Raw genomic sequence first — 24,812 nt, 5'->3', positions numbered from 1 at the left:
GATGAGCTAAAAACTGAAGGGACATCAGGCTAGTGTAATCTGACTACATCAGAGTACTGCCCAGGAACTACAAAAGCAGTTTAACTTAAGTAAAGGCTGACCACCTCTACAACTGACTTGTCTTATGTCATGAAGAACTGGAGTTGATGCCATTACAATGCAATATGAAAGATTATTGAACTTGGGTGCTTATAATTTGAAGGATGGGGTTCCACTAGCCTTTCCTCAAAGAGTACAGACAGTACTCAGCAATGAGAGCCATATAATGCTGTGACAATAAAAAGTAGTCTACAGCTTCATAATAATCCAACATACATCTTAGACAACCACTGTGAAAAGCAAACAAGTTCAAGAAAGGAAAAATGCCAGAAGAGCACTAGCTCTAGTACTTAATTTACACTAGCTACACAGAATAGTTTTAAACCCTTACATGTTTAATGGATAAAGTTATGTAAACAGTGAGGTCATAAATGCCTCAAACTATCACAACCACATAGTCCAATCAGCAGGTACTAACTCCTGGATATCATTCAGTGTATTACAGTTTTGCTTAGAAGCTTATCCAGGCTCTGCTTTAATTGTCAGTCAGTCTGCTTTTCAAAGCACTATTTTTACTACCTACATCACGAGTCTTCTGAAAACAGACAAGTCCAGTATTATACAGGTTAGAATAGCCTTTATTAAAATACAGAACTACATGAGACTTGAACTCAATAGAAGCTTCAGAATATGCATTAAAGGTCATAATTTGGAGATGGCATGTCAATGATCTCATCCAGGGTAGCAAGAAAGTCAGTAGTTGATTGTAGCAAGTCTGAAAGTTAGAAATAGAGCAAATAAGTTTCTCACGAAATCCAGAATGTATACTCTCTAACATAAACTAACTCCCAGTAGATTAGCCTAAGCCTCTTAAATGACAAAGGGAAATACTGTCTGACTACATAAGTCAATTCCATCTAACTGATCAGTTAGCAATGCACTGCAAGAGAATGCTCTGCAACATCACTTTGAGACCACTACCTGTAACAACTAGGTTTGATCAGTTAAGTTCAGCTTGACTATACACCAAAAGCCGTTTGATACTTACTTGTGTGCTATTCTGGTAGTTAGGACAGCAGTGGCAGTTCACAACTGCAGCCAGCTAGCTTCCCTCCCAGATCACTAGTGAGTACTGTATGTACTGAAACTCATGTTAAGTTTCCACTTACTAGACTCCCATGAAAACTCTTCAATCTTCACAGGTGAAGGAACCATGTTCACACATCTGTCATATGTCCTTTCAAATATCATGAGGGGAACACCACACAGGTTGATATTGCTTACTTTGTGCTCTTCAGGAAGATCAAAACTCTCAAAGTCTGTTTGAGAAAGACACACAGTAGTTTAGTAACAGTGTACAATAGCAGCAGCCTGGGAAGCTGCAAATTCTCCTAGATTAAATGAGGTGGGAGCAGGTCCAAAACAACACAATCCAACACTCTCCTTTCATGGGGTATTTATTTGCAGTTACACCTTAGTTGTCCATCAAATATCACACACTAACACTTAGCAAAAGACTAGACTGCATAACATAACTGCTAATGTAAAGCAGGAGCTTTTAGTAATTTCTTTCCAATCACTATACTACCACAATATCAAGCACAGAATATGTTTCACCAACACTAAAGTAGCCTTTGGTACAGTAGTTTCTCCACGCTCACTTCCACAGGAAATGGATGGTTTAAGAACACACTTTGAAGAACTGAGACCAACACAGCCCATTGCAGATACTTTAATAACAGCTTTAGAAGTTTCATCTTCAACTATTATATTCTAGAACAGTAGGAATCTCTTCAGTTACAAATTACCATCTTGGCATACACTCTTAAGAGAAGTCTACTCTCCAGTACTGCTTAAGGATTCCTTTGAACACTTGTCTACTAGCTGCCATTTAATGAATTAAGAGGCTACAGCATGCTTATTCAGAACTAGTTTCCTGCCACCATAATAATGGACTCAGACTAATACATATCTGAAGCACAGCTATCGCATTTAGAAATATTTAAACAACACTGAGATGGTATTTCAGAAATGGCAAACACCCTTATGTTTAATAAAGGGCTCCAGAGAAGTGCAATGCTAGCTTGTTTGCCACAATAGCTTGGCCAAAGTCTTAAAACAACATCAACACTTGTGAAAGTGTAACTGTTCATTCCAATAGTTACACTAATAGTTCTTACCTCGAGGATCATAAGGAAACATATTTTCTATTTCCGGCCAGTCTTCTTCAGTCACTGCATCACAGCTTTCTAATCCAGCAGACTTTTCAGTAATCTTAAAAAGAGGAAGTCACACTATCTGAGGTACTGTAGTTTCTCAGTGTAGTACCTTTGTAGTGGCTTTCCTATGTTATACAGGTCTACAGACAAGAATGCCTGCCATACAATCCTCAGTTATGCCTAAATTCTAATACCTTCAACATGCCACCTGCAGTGCTGTGTCCAGCTCGGGGGCCCCCAACAGCAGAAGGACACAGAGCTGCTCGAGCTGGGCCAGAGGAGGCCACGAAGATGCTTGGGGGCTGAAGCACCTCCCCTGGGAAGCCAGGCTGAGAGAGCTAGGGGTAATTCAGCCTGGAGAAGAGAAGGGTCTGGGGAGACCTTATAATAGCCTCCCAGTGCTTAAAGGGGGTGGTACAGGAAAGCTGGGGATGGACTCTTGATCAGGAACCTTAGGGATAGGTCAAGGGGTAACAGTGTTAAACTGACAGAGTATAAATTTAGATTAGATTTAAGGAAGAAATTCTTGCCTGTAAGGGTGGTGAGGCACTGGCACAGGTTGCCCAGAGAAGCTGTGGCTGCCCCCTCCCTGGAAGGGTTCAAGGCCAGGTTGGATGGGGCTGGGAGAAGGTGTCCCTGCCTGTGGCAGGGGGAATTGAAACTAGATGATCTTTAAGGTCCCTTCCAACTCAAACCATTCTATGATTCTATGAAAGAAGCTGGAGATGGGCAAGTGCTTCAGTTGAGTTTATGTAGCGCAGTACTACCTACTGTGGTAACAAATCACTGCACTAGAACATTTAGGCTCGCAATGTTAAGCTCCTGATTCTGAACACGTGAACAAATGTCATGGCTTGAACCTGGCCAGCAGTCAAACACCACAGCTGCTTGCTCACACTTCCCCTGCCCAGGGCATGGGGAATAGAACTGGAAGGGTAATGGAACACTTGTAGGTTAAAATATAAAGTTTAATAATTGTAATACAAAACAATAATAAAAAGTAGACAAGTAATGCACAATGTGATTGCTCCCCACCCACTAACAGTTATCCAGCCCATTCCTGTCTAGCAATCCTGAAATACCAAAATCCTGCAATCACAATCCTAAAAGGAAGGGAGAACCCCCTCCTTCCCAGCTGACCCTCCTTTTTATACGGAGCATAACATCACATGACATGGCATATTTCACTGGCCAATTTGGGTCAGGTGCTCTGGCCGTATTTCCTCCCAGCTTCTTGTACACTTGCACATGGACTGGACATGGGGAGCTAGAGAGTTCTTGATCTCTTAAGAACTGAAAACATCAGTGTATCATCAGCATTCTTCTCATACTAAATCCCATACAAAATACAAAACACAGCATATATATTAAGAAGAAAAATTAACTATTACAGCCAAAACCAGGACAACAAGATATTAACTCAGACTATTTTATCTAAATCCACTTCTTTGTCATTAGATACCCCCTAAGCTGCAGTACTACTTGTGCCTACATACGTGTACTGCTTTTGTCTTGGATAGACTTATTTTTCTCCCTATTAGCTCATGTGATGCCATATTTTTGATTCGTTATGAAAACAGCATTGATAACACACAGCTGTTCTAGCTATTGCTGAACACTGTTTACAATGGATCAAGGCCTTTTCTGCTTCTCACAACCCCACCAGTGAGTAGGCTGGGGGTGCACAAGACATTGGAGGGGGCACAGCCAGGACAGCTGACCAAAGGGATATTCCATATCATGATATCATGCTAAGCAATAAAAACTGGTGGGGAAGCCTGCCAAAGCTGCCAGTGCTCAGGGCAAGGCATCAGTCAGCTGGTGGTGAGAAATTGGTTGTGTTTTTCTTTGACCATTTAATAATTTAAAAATTTCAATCTCAACCCATGAGTTTTCTCACTTTTACCCTTCCAATTCTCTCCCCACATCCCACTGAGGGGGGTTGACCAAGCAGCTGTGTGGTGTTTAGCTGTCCATCAGGGTTAAGCCACAACAGTAGATAAATTATGCATTCCCCACCCTCCACAAAAGTGTGTTGTACTCACTTTGTTTGCAGCACAAGGCTGATTTTTCTGTCTTATCTTTTCAGTCTTGCTCATGACTCCTTCAGTTCTATTCAGATTTCCAAGAGCCTTTCTGACAGAGTGAGATGTGGCTGGAGAGGTACTGATTGTTTTTTTGGGAAGTGGAGTGCTAACTTGTGTTCTTTCAGATAAGACTTTTGCTGGAGAGTAAGGAAAAAAAAAAAAAAAAACAAACCAAACTTTAGCACCACATCAACCCTATAACTTGCTTCAGTAAGTGCATGTGCTGGAAAACTAGTTGTTACAACAACCATTGTTCACCATTTACAACTCACAAGCATAAACCCAATCTGTGACAAAAGCACAGTTATTTTCATAGTAGTTTATCAGTTTAGCAGAATTGATTACATGAGTAGATATTAGAAAACTATTACTGTTCAAACCAGTGAATAATAAAACAGGATTTATGCACTTCATTTGATCCCCTACTGACTTAGGGCAGTACGCACAAGATCCTGAAGGCAGTCTCAGCTGATTCTTAGCAGCACCAACTTCACCATTCTCCTTATCAATAAAGATTAGTGTTGCCATCTTCAGGTTGATGAGACCACTGTGGAAAGCCCATACAGGAAAAAGAAATAATTAATGTAATTTCTTCTACAACTTTTTAAGCAAGCCACATTAAAGACAACATAGCTGCCACACACTGGTTGCTAGGAAGGGAAACAAACCCACATTTCACACAGTTTCATAGTAGTTTAGCTACAGACCCTTATGTTTGAAGACACTGTTAGTGCACATGGCAGGCTCACAGTCCCAAGAGTGCTTGCAAGCATTTAGGAAAGTAGCAAGCTCTTCTTAGCAATCCTACAGAGAGGACTAATGCCTTCGGTTTGGTTTGACACTTCCTTGTAGTGTTTAAATCTGTAGAGAAGAATACATCTCCTAGTTTAGCAATCCAGTCCTTACCTCAGCTTGCAGCACTTAAACAGCCAAAAATGCCAGTTCTTTTACTAGCAAAGACATCTTTTCAGCAGAAAGAGAAACTATTAGAGGACCCCCCCTCCCCATATAAATAGCTTACTTCACTGCTGTTTTTCATCCGCATCTGAGACACCAGATCAGAGCGTTCCCCTGCACTCTTAACAACAGCCAGGCAGCTCCCGCCTGGAGCTTATCGCTCCGCGACGTGGGTGGGCAAGCGATTCTCCATTCAAGAGGCATGCAGAAAAAGCTACTTTTAATTGGTACACCTTGAGGTCAAAAGCTTAAGCACAAAGTCAAAGCAAGACTTACAGTCACAGCCCTCAGCACCTCCCGCGTTCAGGCCACCTCCTGCTCCCAGCTCCGGAAGCCGCCCGCTCCCGCACGCAGGGGAGACCGCGGCTCTAACCAGGCGAGGGCAACGGCCCGCCGGGCCGCGGGCTCACCGCAGGGGCCGGGACAGCTCCAGCAGGACGACAGCACCGGGCGAGGCTCGTTTCGGGCCGCGCCGCAGCCAGGCCACCACAGAGAACCGAGCCGCAGTGCCCCACGGCCCAACCGCCGCCAGCTTTTGAACCGTCTCCGCATCGCTCATTGGCTGCTTTGACTGAGGCTCAGCAGCCGATTGGCTCATCAGAGCCGCTTCCGCACCACCTCCCCCCCAGCGTTCCGGGGACGGGGCGGGACAATGGCCCTCGCGCCGCGTTGCTATGGTGACAGCGTGGCACCGCCCCTGTCAGTGACGGAGCAGCGACTTCCAGGGCGGAGCTCGGGGGGGTGTAGCCGCGGTGCATTGTGGGGCGTCGGCGTCGGCCTGGCTGGTAAGGGCCGGGGGCACCGGGGAATACCGGGGTAGGCCCCGGGCCTGGGCTCGGGCTCTGGCTCTGGCTCTGGCTCTGTCGGGGTGCTGCTGCGTCGCAGTCGCTCTCCTGCTTCTCCTCGGGGCTAGGCGTAGGCCCGGGTTGGCGCGTTGCGCGGGGCCGCGGTCTGGGGCCGCCCCGGCAGCCGTGGGTGAGCCCGTGTCCCCCACTGCGCGGGTGGGGAGCACCCGGTAGCGCGTCTTCACTGGCTGCAGAGCTGCTGCCGTTCGTCTCCGTCGTGTGTCGCGTCGGTTAGAGAAGAGGAACGTTAATAATATCATTCCTTTTTTTTTCAGCACGGGTGTGTAAAGACATTTGTTGAGGACGCATAGTACGGCGTTACTGGTTTTACTGAACGATACAAAGCCACGTTGAGAACTGTGCTGTCAAGTGGTCTTGTCTGTAAGACTTTTTATTCTTTTTTTTTCTGTTGCAGGGGAAAAAACAAAATGCCATCAGGGACGGTGGTGAACGCCACTCCTTCGGGAGGATCAAATGATGTGAGCCTGGAGGAACCAAAGAAGATGACAAGGGAAGACTGGAGGAAAAAGAAGGAGTTAGAAGAACAAAGAAAATTAGGAAATGCACCTGCTGAGGTGGATGAAGAAGGAAAGTAAGTTTTGTTAAAGCTGTGGTTATTCTAAAGCTACTGGGTAAAAATGACTTTTTTCCTGTTGTGAATACAGAATATTCGTGAGGGTAATACGTGGTTTTTACATGAGTCATTGTAGAAGTAAATAGTTGAACTTCGTGAATTTGCTTTTAACATTCCAGTCATTCTGAGAAAACATATATTCCAAAAAAATGGAGGCTCAGTGTTTAGTTACTGTGATCTATTGACAGTGCTGCTAAAAAGTCCCATCTATGCAGCTACTTACAAGTAGTATTTTAAAAGGGACCAAAACATCACTTTAAAAGTGACCAAAACTGGGGAGCTTTGCTGTGTACCTTATCTTTTCTCTTTCTCGCTTCTACATTGCTTCAGAGAAGAGAAATGTTACTACTCTTGTGCTCAGTGACATTGCTTAGCATAATTTGGAGTCAGGAGCTTAGGTGAATTAGACGGCCACAAAATCTTAATGAAAGTCTGTGTTTATCTAGTTAAATTAGAGTTTATTTTGCAATGCACTGTAACAACTTAATTATTCTATTATCACTCTTAAAGCACTGAACTTTAATGTAAGAGTTATTTGTTAGGCTAAGCTGTTGGCTTTTTCTCTATACCATGTATTTATTACACAACATTTCTTACAGAGATATCAATCCTCATATTCCTCAGTATATATCCTCAGTACCATGGTACATAGATCCTTCTAAAAGACCTACACTAAAGCATCAGAGACCTCAGCCGGAGAAGCAGAAACAATATAGCTCCTCTGGAGATTGGTACAAACGAGGAGTTCAAGAGGTAAGCAAAATGTTTTTGTCATAAAATAAAGATTTGGTTTGATTCTACGAGGAGATAATTTCTGGTTACATGTTTTTGAGGGAGACAGGAGCTGGGAATTCTTTTTCAGCAGACAAGTTGCAGTGATTGGTAATAATTAAAATGCGTTCTGGGTTTGGGTAGACCACTCGCACTTCAGTTTTATTGAAAAAATGAGTTAGTTATCGGGAACACATATATGAACCTTGCCACAAGTTTGTACAACACTGTCTTTTTTTGTTATTTAGCATGCTGTAGCAACTAGATACCGTAAAGGAGCATGTGAGAACTGTGGTGCATTGACACATAAAAAGAAAGACTGCATGGAGGTAAACTTGACTTTTCTTGATGTTTTAGTGGTTTTGAAAACAATGTGAATTCCAATCTTAGTGAAAAATAGCGAGTTATAGATAAAATAAAAATTACTCATTTTGAAAAAGGTTATAAGTATTGATATGTGGCTTGAAAATTTCTAAAGTTTTATGTAGGAAAAATTATACAATTCAGGGTGTTGCTCATCAATTTTGTTTGTGATCAGCACTGCAATAATAGGCGAAAACATTTAGCTCTTCGTATTAATTTGCTTTAATTCAAGTGCTCCTATGCATTTTTCATGTCAGCTAGAAGCCATTCCTAGAGACTGTGTTTTAATTGCATTCTTAGCTGTGGAAAATAGAGTTAGAAATTGATGGGGGTTGGAGTCAGTTGTGCTACTTTAAAATACAGAAATGAACTACTTGCTTTTATTTACAATTCACAGGCTTATAGTGCTGAATTTAACTGGCTTTAGAGAAGCTCAATTGATACTATTTTTAAAGGGATATCTGAGTGAGTAACATACTTTAGTCTAATGGACTGATCCTTTCAGAGACCCAGGAAAGTTGGAGCAAAATACACAGGCATGAATATTGCACCAGATGAACATGTGCAGCCTCAACTGATGTTTGATTATGACGGAAAGCGAGATCGTTGGAATGGTTATAACCCAGAAGAGCACATGAAGATTGTAGAGGAGTATTCCAAGGTTGATTTGGTATGTCAGTGCTATGATTTACTGGGGAAAGATTTAGTGTTTGGCTTGTCTGGAATGAGGAACATGTGCAGTGTTAATATTAGATCTTGTGCTGTATTCATAAGGAAAAAGCACGATGTATTCTGTGTTTGATAGCAAACTTCACTTAAACTGAAAATTCAGATCAGAATTGGCAACTGAGTATGGGTCTGTACAATAAATGGTCTCTCCAGGTTGCTTAATTTTCAATACACAAGCCTTAGAATTTATTACCCAAGCTGCACATTGAATCTCAGGCAAGAAAGGAATTTATTATTTGGCTGTATTAGAGCAAATAAATGTCTATCTACTTTGTAACCTCATTCGTGTTATTTTACTTATGACTCTTTTTGGTACCATGATGGAGCAGTGGACTATTTGTACATGTCTCTTTGCAGGTTGGCACCTTTCTGGTGCAGTTAACTTTCTATCTGTATGCATCAAATCCATGTGGACACTATTGACTTTTTAGAAGGAAAAAAAAAACGTTCACTACCTTGGCTGGTTGTTGGCTACCTGTTCCAAAAGGTAGCTAGGTGCCTAACTAACTCCCTTTGTTGCCTGGTCTTCAGTATTTTCCTATAATGCATAGGAAAGCTTATGCTAAATGTGATCTAATCAGTGTGTATAAATGTCTAATGGGAGTGTTTAAAGACAGAGCCAGACTCTTCTCAGTAGTATCTAGTGACAGGACAAGAACCAGTGGGCACAGATTGAAATACAAGAAATTCTGTTTAAATGTAAGAAAAAAATGTTCTACTGTAAGGGCGATGAAACAGTGGAACAGCTTGCCCAGGGGGAGTCTCCATTCTTGGAGGTAATCAAAACCTGCCTAGGCACGGTCCTGGGCAACCTGTTGTAGGCAAGCCTGCTTTGAGCAGGGGGATTGTCCCTGGAGATTACCTCTGGAGACTGCCAGTGTCAGCTGTTCTGTGGCTCTATGATGTCAAACACATACAAAAATTCACTACAAGCTGCTTTAAAATCTGACTTTAGATGCCAGACTTCAGTGCTTCCTGGGTGAACGATAAGTACTTGCAGCATCAGTCATGAAGTGCCATTAGCACTAAAGTTTCTAAGCAGATTATGAGAACACAATAATAAATCACTGTGTTTTTTAAAGACTACTGACCTAAAATAAGCTATTTCTTTCTAAAAGTGGGATGAATGTAGTTATGGTATATGTGCATAAACTCTAGTAAACTGTTTATTTAACAGTATAATATAAAATAGTAAAATGGTTAGTACGCATAATTTCCTTTCCTTGAGGCTCAAAAACCAATGTTGTAAAGCATGGGAGTAGAAGAGACAAGCTCTACGCTGCTGATCTTTCACAAGCACCCAGAGAGTCAAAACCCCCATTTTTTTGTAATGAGTACACTTCAAATGATGGCAGTCACAAGAGATGCTTATGATAAGTATTACTACACATGTGATATTAAAAAGAAATATTAAAAAAAATGCATTTTCATGATACACAGGCCAAACGTACACTGAAAGCCCAGAAGCTTCAGGAAGAGTTAGCATCAGGAAAACTGGAGCAAGTGGTAAGTAAACTAAACCCTAATTTATTTTTGTTTAAGCTGAATGAAAATACAGCAGGTTGCTTCTGCTCTCTGATGCTTTTATTCTCCATATAGGGTCTGCTATTGTTTTTTATGCCCTTCAGTAATTTTAAGATTTTCCCAGCACCAGTATACCCTGTGTCACCTTCAAGAATTTGAATCCTCTTCTTTCTTGAAGCATCTTTCAAATGAGAGTTGCTTTGTTTTCCCCTTATAGGCAAAAATTCTGTGTGATTATTATTCTTGCTAAAATTAATTACATGGAATTTTGGGTCAGAAAAACTTGTTTACCATGTAGTAATTTTGTTCATATGCTGAAATGCTTTTTTTGTATTTAAAGATTGTTACGTCTGACTAATGCTGAGGTAATGACTATTATGTGACTGTGGACTGTTTTAGCAATGCTTAGTATAAATCGGAATAGGAAGCTGGGTTTTTTTGTCTTAAACCAAACTTGTTTCTTCTTCAGTCATTGCTGTGACTATTTGCAGTGTTTCTGGTTATTTTAAGGCTGAGTATATGTATTCCCCTCTGGTTTACAACTGTAGAGTTTGCATCTTTGTTAACTTCTTCAGGCTCCTCTGAGATGATAGCCAATGCTTTTGATAATCTTTGATATAAAATTCTCATTTTAAAAGGCATTTATGATAATATTCTAAGTTTATAGAATGGGCAAAAAGTAAAGACTGCTACCAGTCAGAAGAGGGGTTTTTTAATCAATATTATAAGAAAGAAAACACCAAGCAAAAGACTACATTTTCCAGAGGCTGTCACATTACATTTTGTCACTAGATGGCAGAGTGAACTTATTCTCCAACCCCGCACAAACTACAGCGTTCTGACCTTCAGGATAGAAAAGACTCTCTCTTTTTGATGCCTGTTTTCACCACAGAACAAACATTATTGGCTTCCATATATTTATTTATTTATGAAATGGAGCTGTAAGAAGAAAAGTATGTTTGAAACATAAAAACTATCTCTGATGGAGAGGACGAAGATTGGTTTGCATAGTCAGTGCTGGCCAATTTGCTGGTCAGTCTTCCAGAACTCACAGTTGTTTCCATCTTTACTGCTGCAAGTATTCTCAAGTTAGAGGCTAAGCAGGTTAAAAAAATAAATTCTGGCTGTGTTTCTGAAGATTAAATGATGGCATCTGATTCACACATACATTCATTCAGTATTCCTGTCAATCCTAACTAAATACTTGCAGATACAGATCTTAATTAGTTTTGGGGTTTTTTTTTTTCAATCTTTGAGTTGAATCTTGGTTATATTTGCATGAAATGAAATATTCTAGTCTAAACCATTAGTGTTCAAAGGCATAACAAGCTCTAAGTAACAGTGACAGTTGTAGAATTTGCTGTTTTTGCAAAGGCTTGGAAATTTAGTTCAGAGTACAGTGAAAAGGTCTCCAACGTGTGTCCATAATAGTGACACTTATAAGCTCTTTCCTAAAACATTATATAGCAGTTTTTGTGCATTTTTGTGCCACAGGTAAATTGTATTTTGTATCCAGCATCAAGCTCTGCTTTGATTGCTCTTCACTCTCCACTATCTTGTCTTCCCTGCTAATGTGTTCTTTGTTTGCTGCAGAACTCCCCAAGACACCAGTGGGGAGAAGAGGAACCAAATTCACAGACAGTAAGATGATTAACCACTGCATCACACCATGGGCAATAAAAGAACACGTAGCTAGTGGAACAGTGAAACAAGGGTGGTGTAAGGGTTTGAATGCTGGGTTCATGCCACTGGCTGCCAGTTCCTTTGGGCAGGGGTTGCTGGACTTCATAGAGGGGGGTTTTGGTTTTAATTCCTATGTGTTGCCTAACCTTAGAGATGCAATCAAATAACTAGTTTTTGATATGTGCTATATTTTGCCCAAGATAACAGTTTTCTTAGTTTCATCACAGTTACGTTTTTGTAACTGTTTATATATGAAGAAGTGGAAATCTTCTAACGAGTATTTCTGAAAACCATTGAATGTTAGATTAGCATGACAGCACACATAAGTACAGGTAAATTATGCTGGTTTTTTATCTACAGGGATGGTAGAATTTTTAATGAAAGCACTAAAATCAAATTCTTGTCTCTAGAGTGAATGTCCTCTTTTATTTAGAAGTTTACCATCTCTTCTCAGGAAAGAGATCATAACAGTGAAGATGAAGATGAAGATAAATATGCAGATGACATTGATATGCCTGGGCAGAACTTTGACTCTAAAAGACGTATCACAGTTCGAAATCTACGTATTCGGGAAGATATTGCAAAAGTGAGTAAAGAATTCTTTACAGATGTTCTTTTGTAGAGAGTTAATTTCAAAAAAGTATATGCTCAGTTATTAATGAATTTATGTATGGGTCTTGGGCTGTGGAGGTTAAGGTCTATGTGCAGTTCTATTCCCACTCATAAGTTCATCAAAGTCATCATTTTACATAGATACAGCTTTTTAAAATGTCTAAGCTGGGGGATACAGGAGTAACTTCAGTTCTTTTAAAATTGTAAATATCTAATATCTTGTGTGTTGTTTTCCTTCCCTAGTACTTGAGGAATCTAGATCCAAACTCCGCTTATTATGACCCCAAAACAAGAGCAATGAGGGAGAACCCATATGCCAATACAGGCAAGAATCCAGATGAGTAAGTTAAAACAGTGTATCTAACAAAAGTGTTAAAAATGAGATTAACAGTTTTGTATTTTCTTTTATCTCTATGTCCTTTTACTAATTGATCTCCAGTCAGTTATGGATAGAAGTAGTAGAAAACATGGGAAAAATTGTTTTGTTTAGCAGCACTTTTTGTTTTAGTATGTAAAGTGGTATTTTAGTAATATTGGCCCTTAATCTTCAGGGGTATGTGGACCACCATTTAGTGTAATAATCTGTAGTAGGATTAGAACACTCTGCTGTATCTAGAGGGGGTACCTGTAAACAATAATGATTTTTATGTAAAGTATTTCAGTAACAAAATCTTAAACTTCATCCCTTCTGTGTTGGGAGGCATTCAGCACTGGCGACTAACATGGAGTACTTGTGGTACCTAACTAAATGCTTGAATTAAGAGCAAGAGCTCCTCATACATTAATGGAGTCTACATAGAAAAGGTCTGAAAGCTTTGGCATTGTCTAGCCAGACAACTTAATTAAAGAATGCCATAGGCTGGCTTTTGGCTGCACATGAGGCTGTCTCCCTTAAAACCAGAATCAAGCTCTTAAGCTATGACCCCGTCTTGACCCGTGTAGTGCTGTGGATGTACCAAGTAGACAGGCTGTGAGGAGAAACTTTATTCAGAGTACAGTAATTGGATTGGCTCGCTGCCTGAAATAGAATGGCAGTGGCTAAATGCTAGCAAATAATGCTCTTTCCACCTCTCCTTGCTCCCAGCTAGAATAATGCCAGTCTATGCTTTTTTTTTAGATGCAGATGCTTTCACTTCCCTCTAGTCTCATAATTTGACCTTTGTTGAATCTGTGTTTCTGCCACAGCTTTGCAGACTGTAAATTTTTCAGAGTAGCTTTGGGGAGATGAAAAGAGTGGGAAATTGGATTGTTAACATTTGATTTTCAATCTGTGTTTCATATACTCATTGTGAATCTCTTCAAGGGGTGTTTGAAAGGTAACTGAGAGCAGTAAAGCTATTACCAAGGTTGACTCATGGTGCTTGGTGTCCCAGACAGAGCTCCAAGTCTCTGTCATAAGCTGTTTCCATGTAAACATACACATCGTGTATTCAGAGTTTCTATCTGATACTTCTGTGACTCTGTGGAGAGCCTAGACTTTCATGTATTGAGTTTGAATGCTCCTTCTTCTCGCTCCATTCTTGCCTTTCTGAGCACAAAGGAGAATTTTTACTTTCCTGTTGGTATTCTATGATTGCATTTAAAAGGAAATCACATTACTTGAGTGCTAAGAATCGTATTTTTCTTTTCTGCAGAGTGGGTTATGCAGGTGACAACTTTGTTCGCTACACTGGTGATACCATTTCAATGGCACAGACTCAACGTAAGTGGGTTTTGGGTTTTTTTTTAAGGAAATGGACTTAAAAGACTTAAGCTAACGATGCTTCTTTCTTGCAAAATAGAAAACTTTTTAGATTGAGGCTTTCTTTCAAATTATTATAGAATTAAAGACTGTATCTTGAATTCATGTATCAGTTTTAGAATAAATATTGAGTGAAACCTCTTGTGTACACAGTGTTTGCTTGGGAGGCTTATGACAAAGGCTCTGAAGTTCATCTTCAAGCAGACCCTACAAAATTAGAGCTACTTTACAAATCCTTTAAAGTGAAAAAAGAAGATTTCAAGGCACAGCAGAAAGAAAGCATCTTAGAGAAGGTAATAGATGTTTGGTTTTATTAAATAAGAATTCTGTTGAGTTTGAAGTGTGGGTCTTGGAGAACAAATAAGATTACTAGTGCTATGTGAAAATGCATCAGCTGTTCTCAGCATCTTAGATTTATAAAAGATTTTTATATCTATACACACTATCTCATCAGTTGGATTCATTATGTTATTTAATATAGGACACTTTGAAGATCTGGTATTTCTTTGGATTATTGGGAGCTCTTCTATTAACTCTCACAATTTCTCCAGTGAAAAATCTTACAGCAGTATGTAGGAGGAGGGGGTATTTAGATTTTTTTTTTTTTTTAATAATACAAGTGGTTGAAAAATTTCTTTTACTGTTTAAAAGGGTATATTTTGTAAAATACCCAAGTAACTCTACCAAAGTTATTTTTAAACCTTTCTCCTACATATGAAAAGCAGAATTTTCAGACGCAAGTTTTGGGTGCAGTCTTCTAGGTAAATATTTATTTTATATTTTGCAGTGGTTTATTTGACAACTGACAAAGAACTAAATAACCCACTTAGATTCTAACCTTGTCAACATTCAAGTTTGGACAGGGACAGAAAGTACTGCTCAGGTTATACCAGAGCCTTTTTGTTTGGTCTGAAAAGTTTTCCCGCTTTGAGTAAGGAATCTCACTGTTGTAATCCTCCTCCAAGCATTAAAAAAAAAAAAAAAACAAAAACAAAAAACCCACACACCAAAAAACACCACGATGGCCATAGGAGGTGTATTTTTCTCTTAACTATTGACAAAAGAATAACTGTCTCCATCTACTTCTTTTGTGTCTTCTTCAGAAGGTACTGAAGGTGATGTTTTTGAAATGTATGCCTAACTACATAAAAGGTGGGATTTTTTTCAAAACTTTTACATGTGATTTCTATTTGCATTTTAGTATGGAGGCCAAGAACATCTAGATGCCCCACCAGCTGAACTGCTGTTAGCTCAAACAGAAGATTATGTGGAGTACTCTAGGCATGGAACAGTCATCAAAGGACAAGAGAAAGCTATTGCTTGCTCTAAATATGAAGAGGATGTAAAGATCAATAACCATACAGTAAGGCCTAGTTTATGTTAAAACTGTAAAAAAATTTAGATTCCTTCCCATTGGAAAGGAATGAGGTATGGTAACATACAGACAATATAATTAATACAGCAAATAAATTTCTCCTGTCTCAACTATGACACTCTCCCTTTTCTACTAAGGAGGAATTTCAAATTACCATGGTTACGATGTGAATTTGGGGAGTTATGATGACAGCCTTAAACTAAAGGGGAAGTTCCTGCATTTCCCTTCAACTTTGAATATGAGTTGACCACATCCTGTTGCTTTTCTCTTTTTTTGAAACCGTACCTGTGAGACTAATGTAAAATTGCAGAAGTGTTTCTTAAGACTTTCCCTTCTGGATTGTTTGAATGATTTACTTGCCAAGATACAACCTCAGGAATAAATCGCAGCCTGCCTGTTACAAGAGTATCATTACGGACATAACTGCTATGGTGTCTTCTCTTGCAGTGCATTTGGGGCTCATACTGGAAAGAAGGCAAGTGGGGTTACAAATGCTGCCACTCATTTGTCAAGTACTCGTACTGTACAGGAGAAGCTGGGAAAGAAATTGCTGTAAGTATTGTCTTAGTCACTTGGAGAGACCTAAGAAACATTCAACTTCCTACTTAAGTTTTAGACTGTTTTTCTGTTTTTTTGTTGTTTTTTTGTTGGTTTGGGGTTTTTTGTCCTTCCACTTTCAAATGTGCTTAGTAAATGGGTATCCTTTCTTATGTCTACTGTATAGAATACCGAAGCAAGCTTACTGGAAGAGCAACCCAGGGAGGAAGAACACATGACAAAACCAAAAACACTGATGGAGGTAGGTTGTTTCCCTTTCTCAGCAAGGCAGATATTTTTCCTCGGCATTTTAAGAGACTGAAAGATATGTATAACTACAAAATTATGTAAGTCATAATGAGTTAGACTGCATTATTAGATCATTAATATCTCTACTGAAAACTAAGCTCTCAAATAGCATTAATAGATGCTTGGGATTTAATGGCTCAAACATAATTAATGTTTGCAAGTTGAATCATAACAATACCTGGTTTTTCACCTTACAGATCCACCAAGAGAAACAGAAAGAGAAGAAAAAGAAGAAGCACAAGAAGAGCTCAAATTCAGATAGTGAGGGTGAAGAGAAAAAGAAGCAAGAAAAACTTAAAAAGGTACACTATCCTTCAGTGGTTTTGTGGCAAAAAGTACCTGAAATATGTTTTACAATAATGTCAGTTTTATGAGGCCTGTAATGCAGTTCTTGTGGTATTCTGTGGGATGTTTTTTGATGCTAATTTTGAGCTAAAGCATATTTATAATGCTGTTAGATGTTCTAAAGTACATTCCCTATTCCTCAGGCAAACATGCAATAAATATTTAGTTTTGGAAGACTTGGTTTAGATGATTTGGAGCGCTTCCTGTCTAGGCACCTATTACAGCTGTAGATCTATAAAAGACATTGCAGAACACTCATTTGTGTATTGAAGAAAGATGGAGAGATCAAAGGCACTGTCAAAGCTTAACTTAGCACTTTTTATCCCAGACGGGCCCAGTCTCACACTTGATGCAGTAAATCCATCCACCAAGGCCAGCTATCTACTGACTGCTGCTGAACAGCCCTTCCACAAGCACAGCAGCCTACCTCTGGTTATTCAGAATATGAAACTAATGTTAAACTATGGTTAATCAAAGCATTGTACAAATGCAACTTCTTTTCAGTAACAAGAAGGAGCAACAGTAGTAGTTCGAGGAATGGGATAACATGTATTTCAAAGAGCATTTTAAAAAATTGCTCCCTGACTGAAAGTAAAAAACACAACACCCCCACCCCCAAATAAAACCCCACAAAAAACCCCAAACAAACCAAAGCCCCTAAGATCACATGCTTGCTTATCTGCTTTTGTACTTGCTGGATCATGATTACATTTTAGGTAAAGCTAAGGAGTTTCTTACCTGATTTTGGCAATTGGAAAGAGATTAAAGTATCTTGTTTGCTAAGTACCATTTTGCCATCATTTTATGTTAAACACTACAAAATGAGCATTAAATGAAGTGTGCTGTAGGTGGGCCAGACAGATGTGTTTTGCTTATCCCACCATTCTGCCCGCTGCTTGTTCATTATATCAGAATCTAATACAAACTTTTGTTGATTTTTTTGCTTAAGTTTCATTGTGTTTTTTTTTTTTTTTCCTTTGTTTTCATTTCAGGCACTAAATGCGGAAGAGGCTCGTCTTCTCCACGTTAAAGAAATCATGCAGTTAGATGAGAGGAAGAGACCGTACAACAGCCTGTATGAAACCAGGGAGCCAACAGAAGAGGAAATGGAAGCCTATAGAATGAAACGTCAGAGACCTGATGATCCCATGGCCTCTTTTCTTGGACAGTAGTCGCAGTCAAAATCATTCCAGTACAGAGGACTTTCTTCATACTTGTTTGCTACTCTGTAGACGCTTGCATACCTTCCACATGTCTAATAAGTACCAGAAATGGCAGAGACCTTTTTTGGCACCAGAGTTGTTGGTGAAAACTTCTTTCAGCAGGCATAAACAGTCCAATACAGCAATTTTATATCTGTGTGTATGTATACATATACAGTCACAAATATATATATACAGACATACATATATAAAATTATATGTCTACAGAAAATATATATAATTACTCTGTAAATTCTTTATTGGAAGAGAAAAGATCTGGTACTGGCTGGAATTCTAGGTTCATCTGGACAACTCAGATGAACCTAAACTGACTACTCAGACGAAATGGTCAGCAGGTGTCACTTAATACAGAACAAAAATTGTTGAAAAAGCCTCTAATTTGTAAAGGGAGTTGCCTGTCATATGGCTTTAAAAGGAGAAGTTATTTCTTTCTTGATCACTTTGTAGTATTTTGGAAATGTAAAAATTGATTGCTTTGTACAGTTTTGGTTAAATTAATATAAAGGTCTTAAATGCTGTCCAGCCTTTTTAATGAAGAGATTTGGAGAAGCTGACTGTAGAGCTTATAACTTTAATTCTGTTTCTGCAGATGTTAACATACAAATTTCAGTTGCAAAGATCTGAGTTCTCTGGTTTTCTGTTTGATAACAGTATTCATCTTACCCTTATAATTTCCAGAATTTTGTTACGTGGTGTAATACCGAGTCTCAGGCTCTAATAATTTGATAATGTGAAGCAGCATCTGCTTTGTGTTTGGCAATATTAGTCCTTAAACTGAGTTTTCCCTTTCAGCTATTAAAAGTTGAAGAAATGAGTGAAGAACTTCACACCATGACTTTAGAGTTGGAAGGCTTGAGAATTATTTCTATTATGGCTTAAACTGTCTTATTAAACATGACTTCTATAACCACATTTAATGGGTTATATTAATGGTAGGACAAGGAAGACTCCGTATCCTGTCTTTTCTTCTTAAAATTAAGAACTTGATTACGATTTCTACTTTGTAAACAATTAAGGAAATCAAATCACTGAAAGAAAATGAAACAGTATGTTATACCTGTAACGTGTTGTACCAGTAATTTCCACCTGTAAAGCTGGCTTCTTTCTTAGGTTCTCTCCAAGTCTGCTTCCCCTTTATTTTTGTTAAAAATACTGATTCTGAATGCAGACCTTCTTTTATAAGACATAAATCTTGACTGCGGACTCTTATTTTGTAAAACTTGACTTTAAAATCTTCCTAGCACTTGCAAAAAAAATATAACCAACTAGTGAGATCAAAGATCTGGGGGTGGAACTGTCAATATAACCAAGTACCAGGAAGGAAAAACTTTAAGGAGTAGAAATCAGCTTTTGCAGAAATTGCTTTTATGTTTTCACAAACAATGTGGATTTAGACAGTCTGAGGGGGGGGAAATATTAGGGACATAGTTTTCCTTCTGCTATACTAGTGACTCACGTTCTAAGATTCCACATCAGCTCATGTCTTGACCTTTCTAAGTTATGGATAATTTCAAGGGAAAACTGCTCTTTTCAACAAGTAATTATGTACAATAAGCCTACATTTAAGTGGCGTGTGTGTGATTTCACACCCGCTTGGAGGATTGAGTATTTTAATTTAGCATACATAGCTAATAATGTAAAATCTCAATTAGTCAGCAACATAGTTCTATATTAAAACTATCTGTGATACTCTCATTGATGATCAGAATTATTTACTGTGTTCTAGAGACCTCTGGCATGACCTGAATGCAAACCGTCCTTGGATGATTTTTCTGAATTAGCTGAATTGAACTGTAAACTATTACTCTTCTCAGGGCTGTAACCTCTGAAATACTGGCCAGCATACCTTCAGCTGCAGAGATACCAACTGCTGTTGCCTTGGTCAGTGCCAAGTTCAATTTGAGGGAAGATGAGGTGTCAGAAGGGTCCATGTTGTCAGTTCCTTGAGCTATTTAGATGCCTTTCTGAAAGTAGCTAGAGACTTGATTATTTACAGAGTAAAGGAGTCAATTCAGAAATAGCACTAAGAGCAGTTTGGAGTGACGAACAGTCTTCTAGAGTGAAGAGCCTCACCAGCTGAGGCAGCCTGTGAGGTTCAGATTTAATCTCATGTAGTATTTCTATTATGTTCAAGAGAAAAATGGGGAGAAAGTTAAAGGTGCATATATTTTAGAAGCCAATATAACATGTTCGGTGCTAGAGGGAGATCTGTTTATTACAAATAAATGTACTGAATTCCACCTTAAGCATACTCAAGTGGATGGCTTTGCTTTTCCGTACCTGAAGATATGACTGTAACTTACTTGCCCACATGCCCTGTCTTGCTCTGCTGAGCGAGCCCATGGAGAAGATGGACCAGTTTCCTCTGGTGAAGCAGAAAGGCAGCTCCAGGGGAAAAAGCGATCAGTAGGCATTTTATTCAAAATACAGCTCCTTGAGCTTGTGAATGAGGCAGAGCAGATCTCATCTGGATCAGTGTCAACAGTTAAAGGACAAATAAAGCTTAAGACATCTCCTATTTATATCATAAAGGTTAAATGTTAAAGAACATTGTGGATCTGATCATGAGGATTAATATTGCTCCATCTGCTTCCCCTTTGGCATGCACTATGACTGTGCATATCCAAAGACTGCTTCCTATTGCACAAGAATTTTTTCCTTCCTAAAATGTGTTTGAAACAAGTTTGTAGGCTAGCTTGGACAAAAGCATACAATGAAAACGAGCATACTCTAGCAGAGACAGCTGAAGTTGAGAACTCCTGCTTTTTGCATGCACAAAGGAGTGAGGTGAGATGAAATTCCTTAGCACGGTAACACAGTCAAGTCAAATTCTCAAATGACAATACCAGACAGAGCCTCCCAGTACAGTCAGGGCAGCTTCCTCTGAATCTTGCCCTTGGCAGAGCTCAAATTATTTTCTAACTCCCTTTTCAACAATTGCTTCAATTACCTCATTTTTCATCCTGTTGAGTTCTGTTGTGAGGCATACTCGGTCTACAAACTGAACCAGCCAGCTGAAGACATTTGCATTTTTAAAACACATAGAAACATTCTCCTTTATTTTGTGTTGAAAAGTTTAGCATTCTGTGTTATCTTTCGAGGCATGACAGAAGGTAGTTCTTTTACTGTCTCCACATTTCTTTGTAATTGGATCTTTATGGCTTTCCTGAGTGGATTAATGAAAGAGATGCACTGTTCTACGTGAGTGTAATTGTTTTAGGCTGTTGAGGGATCAGAAAAAAAGCAGGAATGATAGCAATTGGTTTAGGATTAAATGGGGTTCAACTTTTAGGAAAAATAAAAAACCAGAAGAGACAGGTTTTTCTGTGCTCACTAGTGTGTAGTGCAACCCAGTAACTGCAGTTTCCCGTACCACTTTTGGGTATAACTTTAATTACTCCATCCAGGCCAAAACACCGTGGCCTGAAAGACGTGTAGGCAACTCCCCGTTGTTCTGTTAGTGCTCCTGCTTGCATTTATTTTGCCAGATGCAACAAAGAAATAGACAGAAATATAATTCTAAAACTAGTTATTTTACACGAAACAAATTTGTTCATGTCTCTTAGATGACCCAACCAGAACCCCATGAGGGTAGTAGATAGCAATGATTTTCCCTTCTGCAAAATACCAGTGCATTTCAGACCTCAGTAGAACAGAGGAAAAATTCATTTTGCCTAAGGAAACATTGCTCAGTGGACAGATTAGCAAACCCAAAATTTCCAACCTACAAAGTCTTAAAAGTAACTCCAGTAATTCCAAATCCTTTTAGAAGCAACCTCCACCCAGCCACTCATCTGCACAGCGTTTGGATCTAAGCACGGTCCTTGGCCTGTCGCTCTATAATCTCCCACCACATCTCCTACGAGTGGGACTGATTTCAGATGCACTTACAGCCTTATCACATTTGCAGACGCATTTGTTCTTGATTTTTAATATAAAGCTAGGAACTACAAATCTGGCTCAACACCACCTCACAGCAGAGTTTTAACCCATTGCTGCTTTTTATTCACAAGTTGCTATGACATACGCTAACAGCGCATCAGGGAGGTGGGTGCTGGAGCACGAGGCCTGAGGTTAACGTGCCCCGTTAGCACAGCGGCTGTCGCAGCAGCAGGGGTGAAGAAGTCTCCTCACGTTAGCACCGCCCCTGGTTGGGAAGGGGTTATGCCATCAGCCTCTGAGCTACAGGAGCCCCAAGCTGGGGGAGAAAAATGGTGCCTTCAGCTGGCTCCTGCGTTTGCTCGGCTGTCCCTTCTTGCTTTAACAAGTCTCACGCCGGGCATGTGCAGAAGCAACAGCGCTGGGCTGCAGGTTTCACCACCCAAGAGGCAGCACAGCCCCACAGTCTATTCCACCGATATCCTAATATTTTCTCAACAGTTTAGGAATAGCTGAAAGACCATTTTTAGCAAATTACCAATTCTCTGAAAACAGAAAATCCAGCTCTAATGCAAAATTCTCTGCTTGCAAGCAGCAGCAGGGGAGGGAATTTTATCTGTAGCTCTTACTATCTGTACAGACTGTCACTGCTCACATGCAAAGTAAGTAATTTTTCATTCCTCTCTGGGGGATGCTGCTTTGCCCTGAAGGGTAGAGGCACTGTACTGTGATACGGGTAAGTGATATTTGTTGCTGGCTTTCCTGCCTTGGGCAAATGCTGCCCATGTCCCCAGGCACTGGGATTGCCAATCATGATGCTACAGACTCCAGAAGATGGGCTGGAGTTTTTCTGTATTTTGGGAAATATGAGGCATTTTCAGAACCTTCCTTTCTTGTCTGACTATGTTATTAGATACCTAAGGAGCCAACTGTGCCAAGTCAAAAAGATTGCTGAATTTCACTTTGAATTAGAAGGTACATGAGACAAAAGAAAAAACCCCAACCTTAACACATCAGTGCTTGTGGTGGCTCACTGGTGCTTGGGCTGGTTCCCACTTCCCTCTTCCTAAAATAAGCTCTATTTATTTTTATCTTAATGGGTTAGGACTGCAGTTCCTAAGCAGAGCTAATGGTCTCAAGGGCATCCTTTAAGTTTAAACAGAGATTTGACTCATTTTTATGGGGGCTTTTGGAGAGGGACAATCACTCTCTGAAGACTGCTCACAGACTTCCAAACTCCTTTTAGGCAAGGCAATAAAAATTACTCAAATCACCAGTCCACACTAATCCAGGAGACCTGTCAGGCAGAAAAACGTTTTTTCCCTCACATTAGTATCTCAAAAAAAAAAATCCCAAAGCACCTACACTCATCTTTGAAGAGAGGTATGCTTTCATTGCCGCTGCCCAGCGCAATGGGAAGGCTGTATTTTAGGCTGCCTCCAGCCTCTGGATTGAACTGCAGCAATTTTGGCATTTGCTGAGTCATTTCATGTGGTTACAAAGTCATTGCTGCAAGGTCGGTATCCACAAGGGTGAAATGTGTTAGAGCTTAGAAAGCAAACAAGGGAAAGTCTTTCCTTGCTGGGACACAGTCCTGTCCTGCTGTCCCGGAGCGGGAGCCAGCGATCGCCCACCTTTAGGCACTGATATTTCTCACCCAAAGCATGTGCACAAGCAATAGCAGAGCTAAAATTACAATTTTTACTCCATAGGTGCTGGATGATGCACCTTTCTGTTGCCACATGAGCCATACATCCCCTCAGCAAGTTTTATCTAAAGGATGTAGAGCCAGATCACATTGTGCAGGGAGGACTGGGGGGGATGCGAGCAGTGGGGCAGGACCACACCAGGCAGGAGCAGCACCCAGCCCGGGCGAGGCAGCACCTCCCGGGCTGGTGCAGGGGCTACGGTGGGGGCAGGACGGCTTTGCTGCTGAGGAGGAAGCACCGCAACAGGCCCCCGAAGCCCATCCGCAGTGGGGACCCGCATCCCCAGTGCTACTGGTGTGTGTCCCCTGGGGGTCTGCCAAGGTGATCATCAGCCCAAGCCAGCTCCCCGCGCTGCAGCAGCCAGCCACCTTCCCCGTGAACAATGGTGAAACCGTGTTAGTCACGGCAGGGAGGCTTTTGCTAAAAAGCAGCCCAGAAGGGACACGATGTCTTGTAATGCTTCCCTGCAATGTCTAGCTAAGTCAAAATGAACTGAGAACTGAGTCTCAGGGCTGCTCTGTTTCTCTGTGAACGGGCAGTTTATTTATTTAACAAAGTGTGCTGCCAAACATGTTCTCCAGCAGAGCTGTCTGGGACCCCGGGTGAGCTCAGCTCAGCCTTGCAGCACAGACATATTTTCCATCTGCCTGGCAGGAGCTTCCCAGCACTGCCTCTCCCCCGGCTGCTGAACTAGGTCAGGCTCTTACTGCCTTCAACACGCCGCAAATCTGGGCAAAAAAATCACCAGTAACCATGAATTCCCCAGTCACAGCTTGAGTTGCCCAGCAGGATTGCTGTATTGTCAAGCATCGTTTCATTCCTGGCCCATTTTGCACCCCATCCCAAAGCCCTGGCACCCCAGCACAGCTGCCATGGGGCAGGTTTGGGATAAACATAAGGGCTTTTTCTTCTCAACATCATCAGTGTCTGAGGAAACTGCTGTGGCTTCCCAGGCACTACTGGTACCCTGGCAAAGCCCCTGGGAAGTTTTCATGTGGTTACATAAGAAACCTGAGGCACGTGCAATGCCTTGAGCCTTTTGGCTGATTCCAGTCCCACACCCAGGCAGGAGAGGCTCTCCAAGAGAACTGGGTTCCTGCAAACTTTATGGAAACAGGCAAAAAGTGAGAATTCATATTCAACTGATCACCAGAGGTGTCCCAGGGGAGAGCAGCTCTCAGAGCCTGTGTCTGGGGGTGTCCCCACTTGTGCTCACCCCAGTGCCAGGGGG

The 24,812-nt window shown here is 40.5% G+C and overlaps 2 protein-coding genes across 7 annotated transcripts; one reads left to right on the top strand and one right to left on the bottom strand.

The window, feature by feature from the left end:
- Positions 1-659: 659 nt before the first annotated feature.
- On the bottom strand, positions 660-5,919 carry PTTG1 (PTTG1 regulator of sister chromatid separation, securin). 3 transcript variants are annotated; one of them, XM_033005984.2, is made up of 6 exons: positions 5,579-5,919; positions 4,792-4,892; positions 4,304-4,482; positions 2,220-2,313; positions 1,209-1,358; positions 660-814 (listed from the first exon to the last, which is right to left on the bottom strand). In XM_033005984.2, exons 2-6 carry the CDS (start codon positions 4,871-4,873, stop codon positions 735-737), a joined length of 585 nt encoding a protein of 194 aa, XP_032861875.1. In that variant the 5' UTR covers positions 4,874-4,892; positions 5,579-5,919; the 3' UTR covers positions 660-734. The 3 variants fall into 3 exon arrangements, with proteins under 3 accessions (XP_032861875.1, XP_032861885.1, XP_042646111.1); XM_033005994.2 differs by lacking the exon at positions 5,579-5,919 and adding an exon at positions 5,367-5,490; XM_042790177.1 differs by lacking the exon at positions 5,579-5,919 and having other exon boundaries at positions 4,776-4,866.
- Positions 5,920-6,032: 113 nt separating this feature from the next.
- Positions 6,033-20,244, top strand: SLU7 (SLU7 homolog, splicing factor). Of its 4 annotated transcripts, none has more exons than XM_033006175.2 (16): positions 6,033-6,087; positions 6,563-6,739; positions 7,381-7,534; positions 7,801-7,881; positions 8,421-8,585; positions 10,085-10,150; positions 11,762-11,809; positions 12,306-12,437; positions 12,707-12,804; positions 14,098-14,165; positions 14,358-14,497; positions 15,406-15,567; positions 16,027-16,131; positions 16,304-16,378; positions 16,623-16,727; positions 17,763-20,244. In XM_033006175.2, exons 2-16 carry the CDS (start codon positions 6,576-6,578, stop codon positions 17,940-17,942), a joined length of 1,743 nt encoding a protein of 580 aa, XP_032862066.1. In that variant the 5' UTR covers positions 6,033-6,087; positions 6,563-6,575; the 3' UTR covers positions 17,943-20,244. The 4 variants fall into 4 exon arrangements, with proteins under 4 accessions (XP_032862066.1, XP_032862056.1, XP_032862047.1 ...); XM_033006165.2 differs by having other exon boundaries at positions 6,061-6,118; XM_033006156.2 differs by lacking the exon at positions 6,033-6,087 and adding an exon at positions 6,098-6,277.
- The last annotated feature ends 4,568 nt before the right edge of the window (positions 20,245-24,812 follow it).

The sequence above is a fragment of the Tyto alba genome, unplaced genomic scaffold (genome assembly GCF_018691265.1).
Source record: "Tyto alba isolate M040663 unplaced genomic scaffold, T.alba_DEE_v4.0 Super-Scaffold_17, whole genome shotgun sequence".
In the NCBI taxonomy this organism is placed as follows: Eukaryota; Metazoa; Chordata; class Aves; order Strigiformes; family Tytonidae; genus Tyto; species Tyto alba.
Note: the sequence above shows the minus strand (reverse complement) of the source record. Positions and strands in the feature narration are given on the sequence as shown.

Excerpts from the sequence above, each read along its gene's own strand:
- SLU7 (XM_033006175.2), top strand. The coding sequence starts at position 6,576 with ATGCCATCAGGGACGGTGGTGAACGCCACTCCTTCGGGAGGATCAAAT. Across the intron at positions 8,586-10,084 it reads AGTATTCCAAGGTTGATTTG|GCCAAACGTACACTGAAAGC; the intron begins GTATGTCAGTGC and ends CATGATACACAG. Across the intron at positions 14,166-14,357 it reads TTCAATGGCACAGACTCAAC|TGTTTGCTTGGGAGGCTTAT; the intron begins GTAAGTGGGTTT and ends TTGTGTACACAG.
- PTTG1 (XM_033005984.2), bottom strand. The coding sequence starts at position 4,873 with ATGGCAACACTAATCTTTATTGATAAGGAGAATGGTGAAGTTGGTGCT. Across the intron at positions 2,314-4,303 it reads AGCCTTGTGCTGCAAACAAA|ATTACTGAAAAGTCTGCTGG; the intron begins GTGAGTACAACA and ends CCTCTTTTTAAG. Across the intron at positions 815-1,208 it reads AGAGTTTTCATGGGAGTCTA|ACTTGCTACAATCAACTACT; the intron begins GTAAGTGGAAAC and ends TCTAACTTTCAG.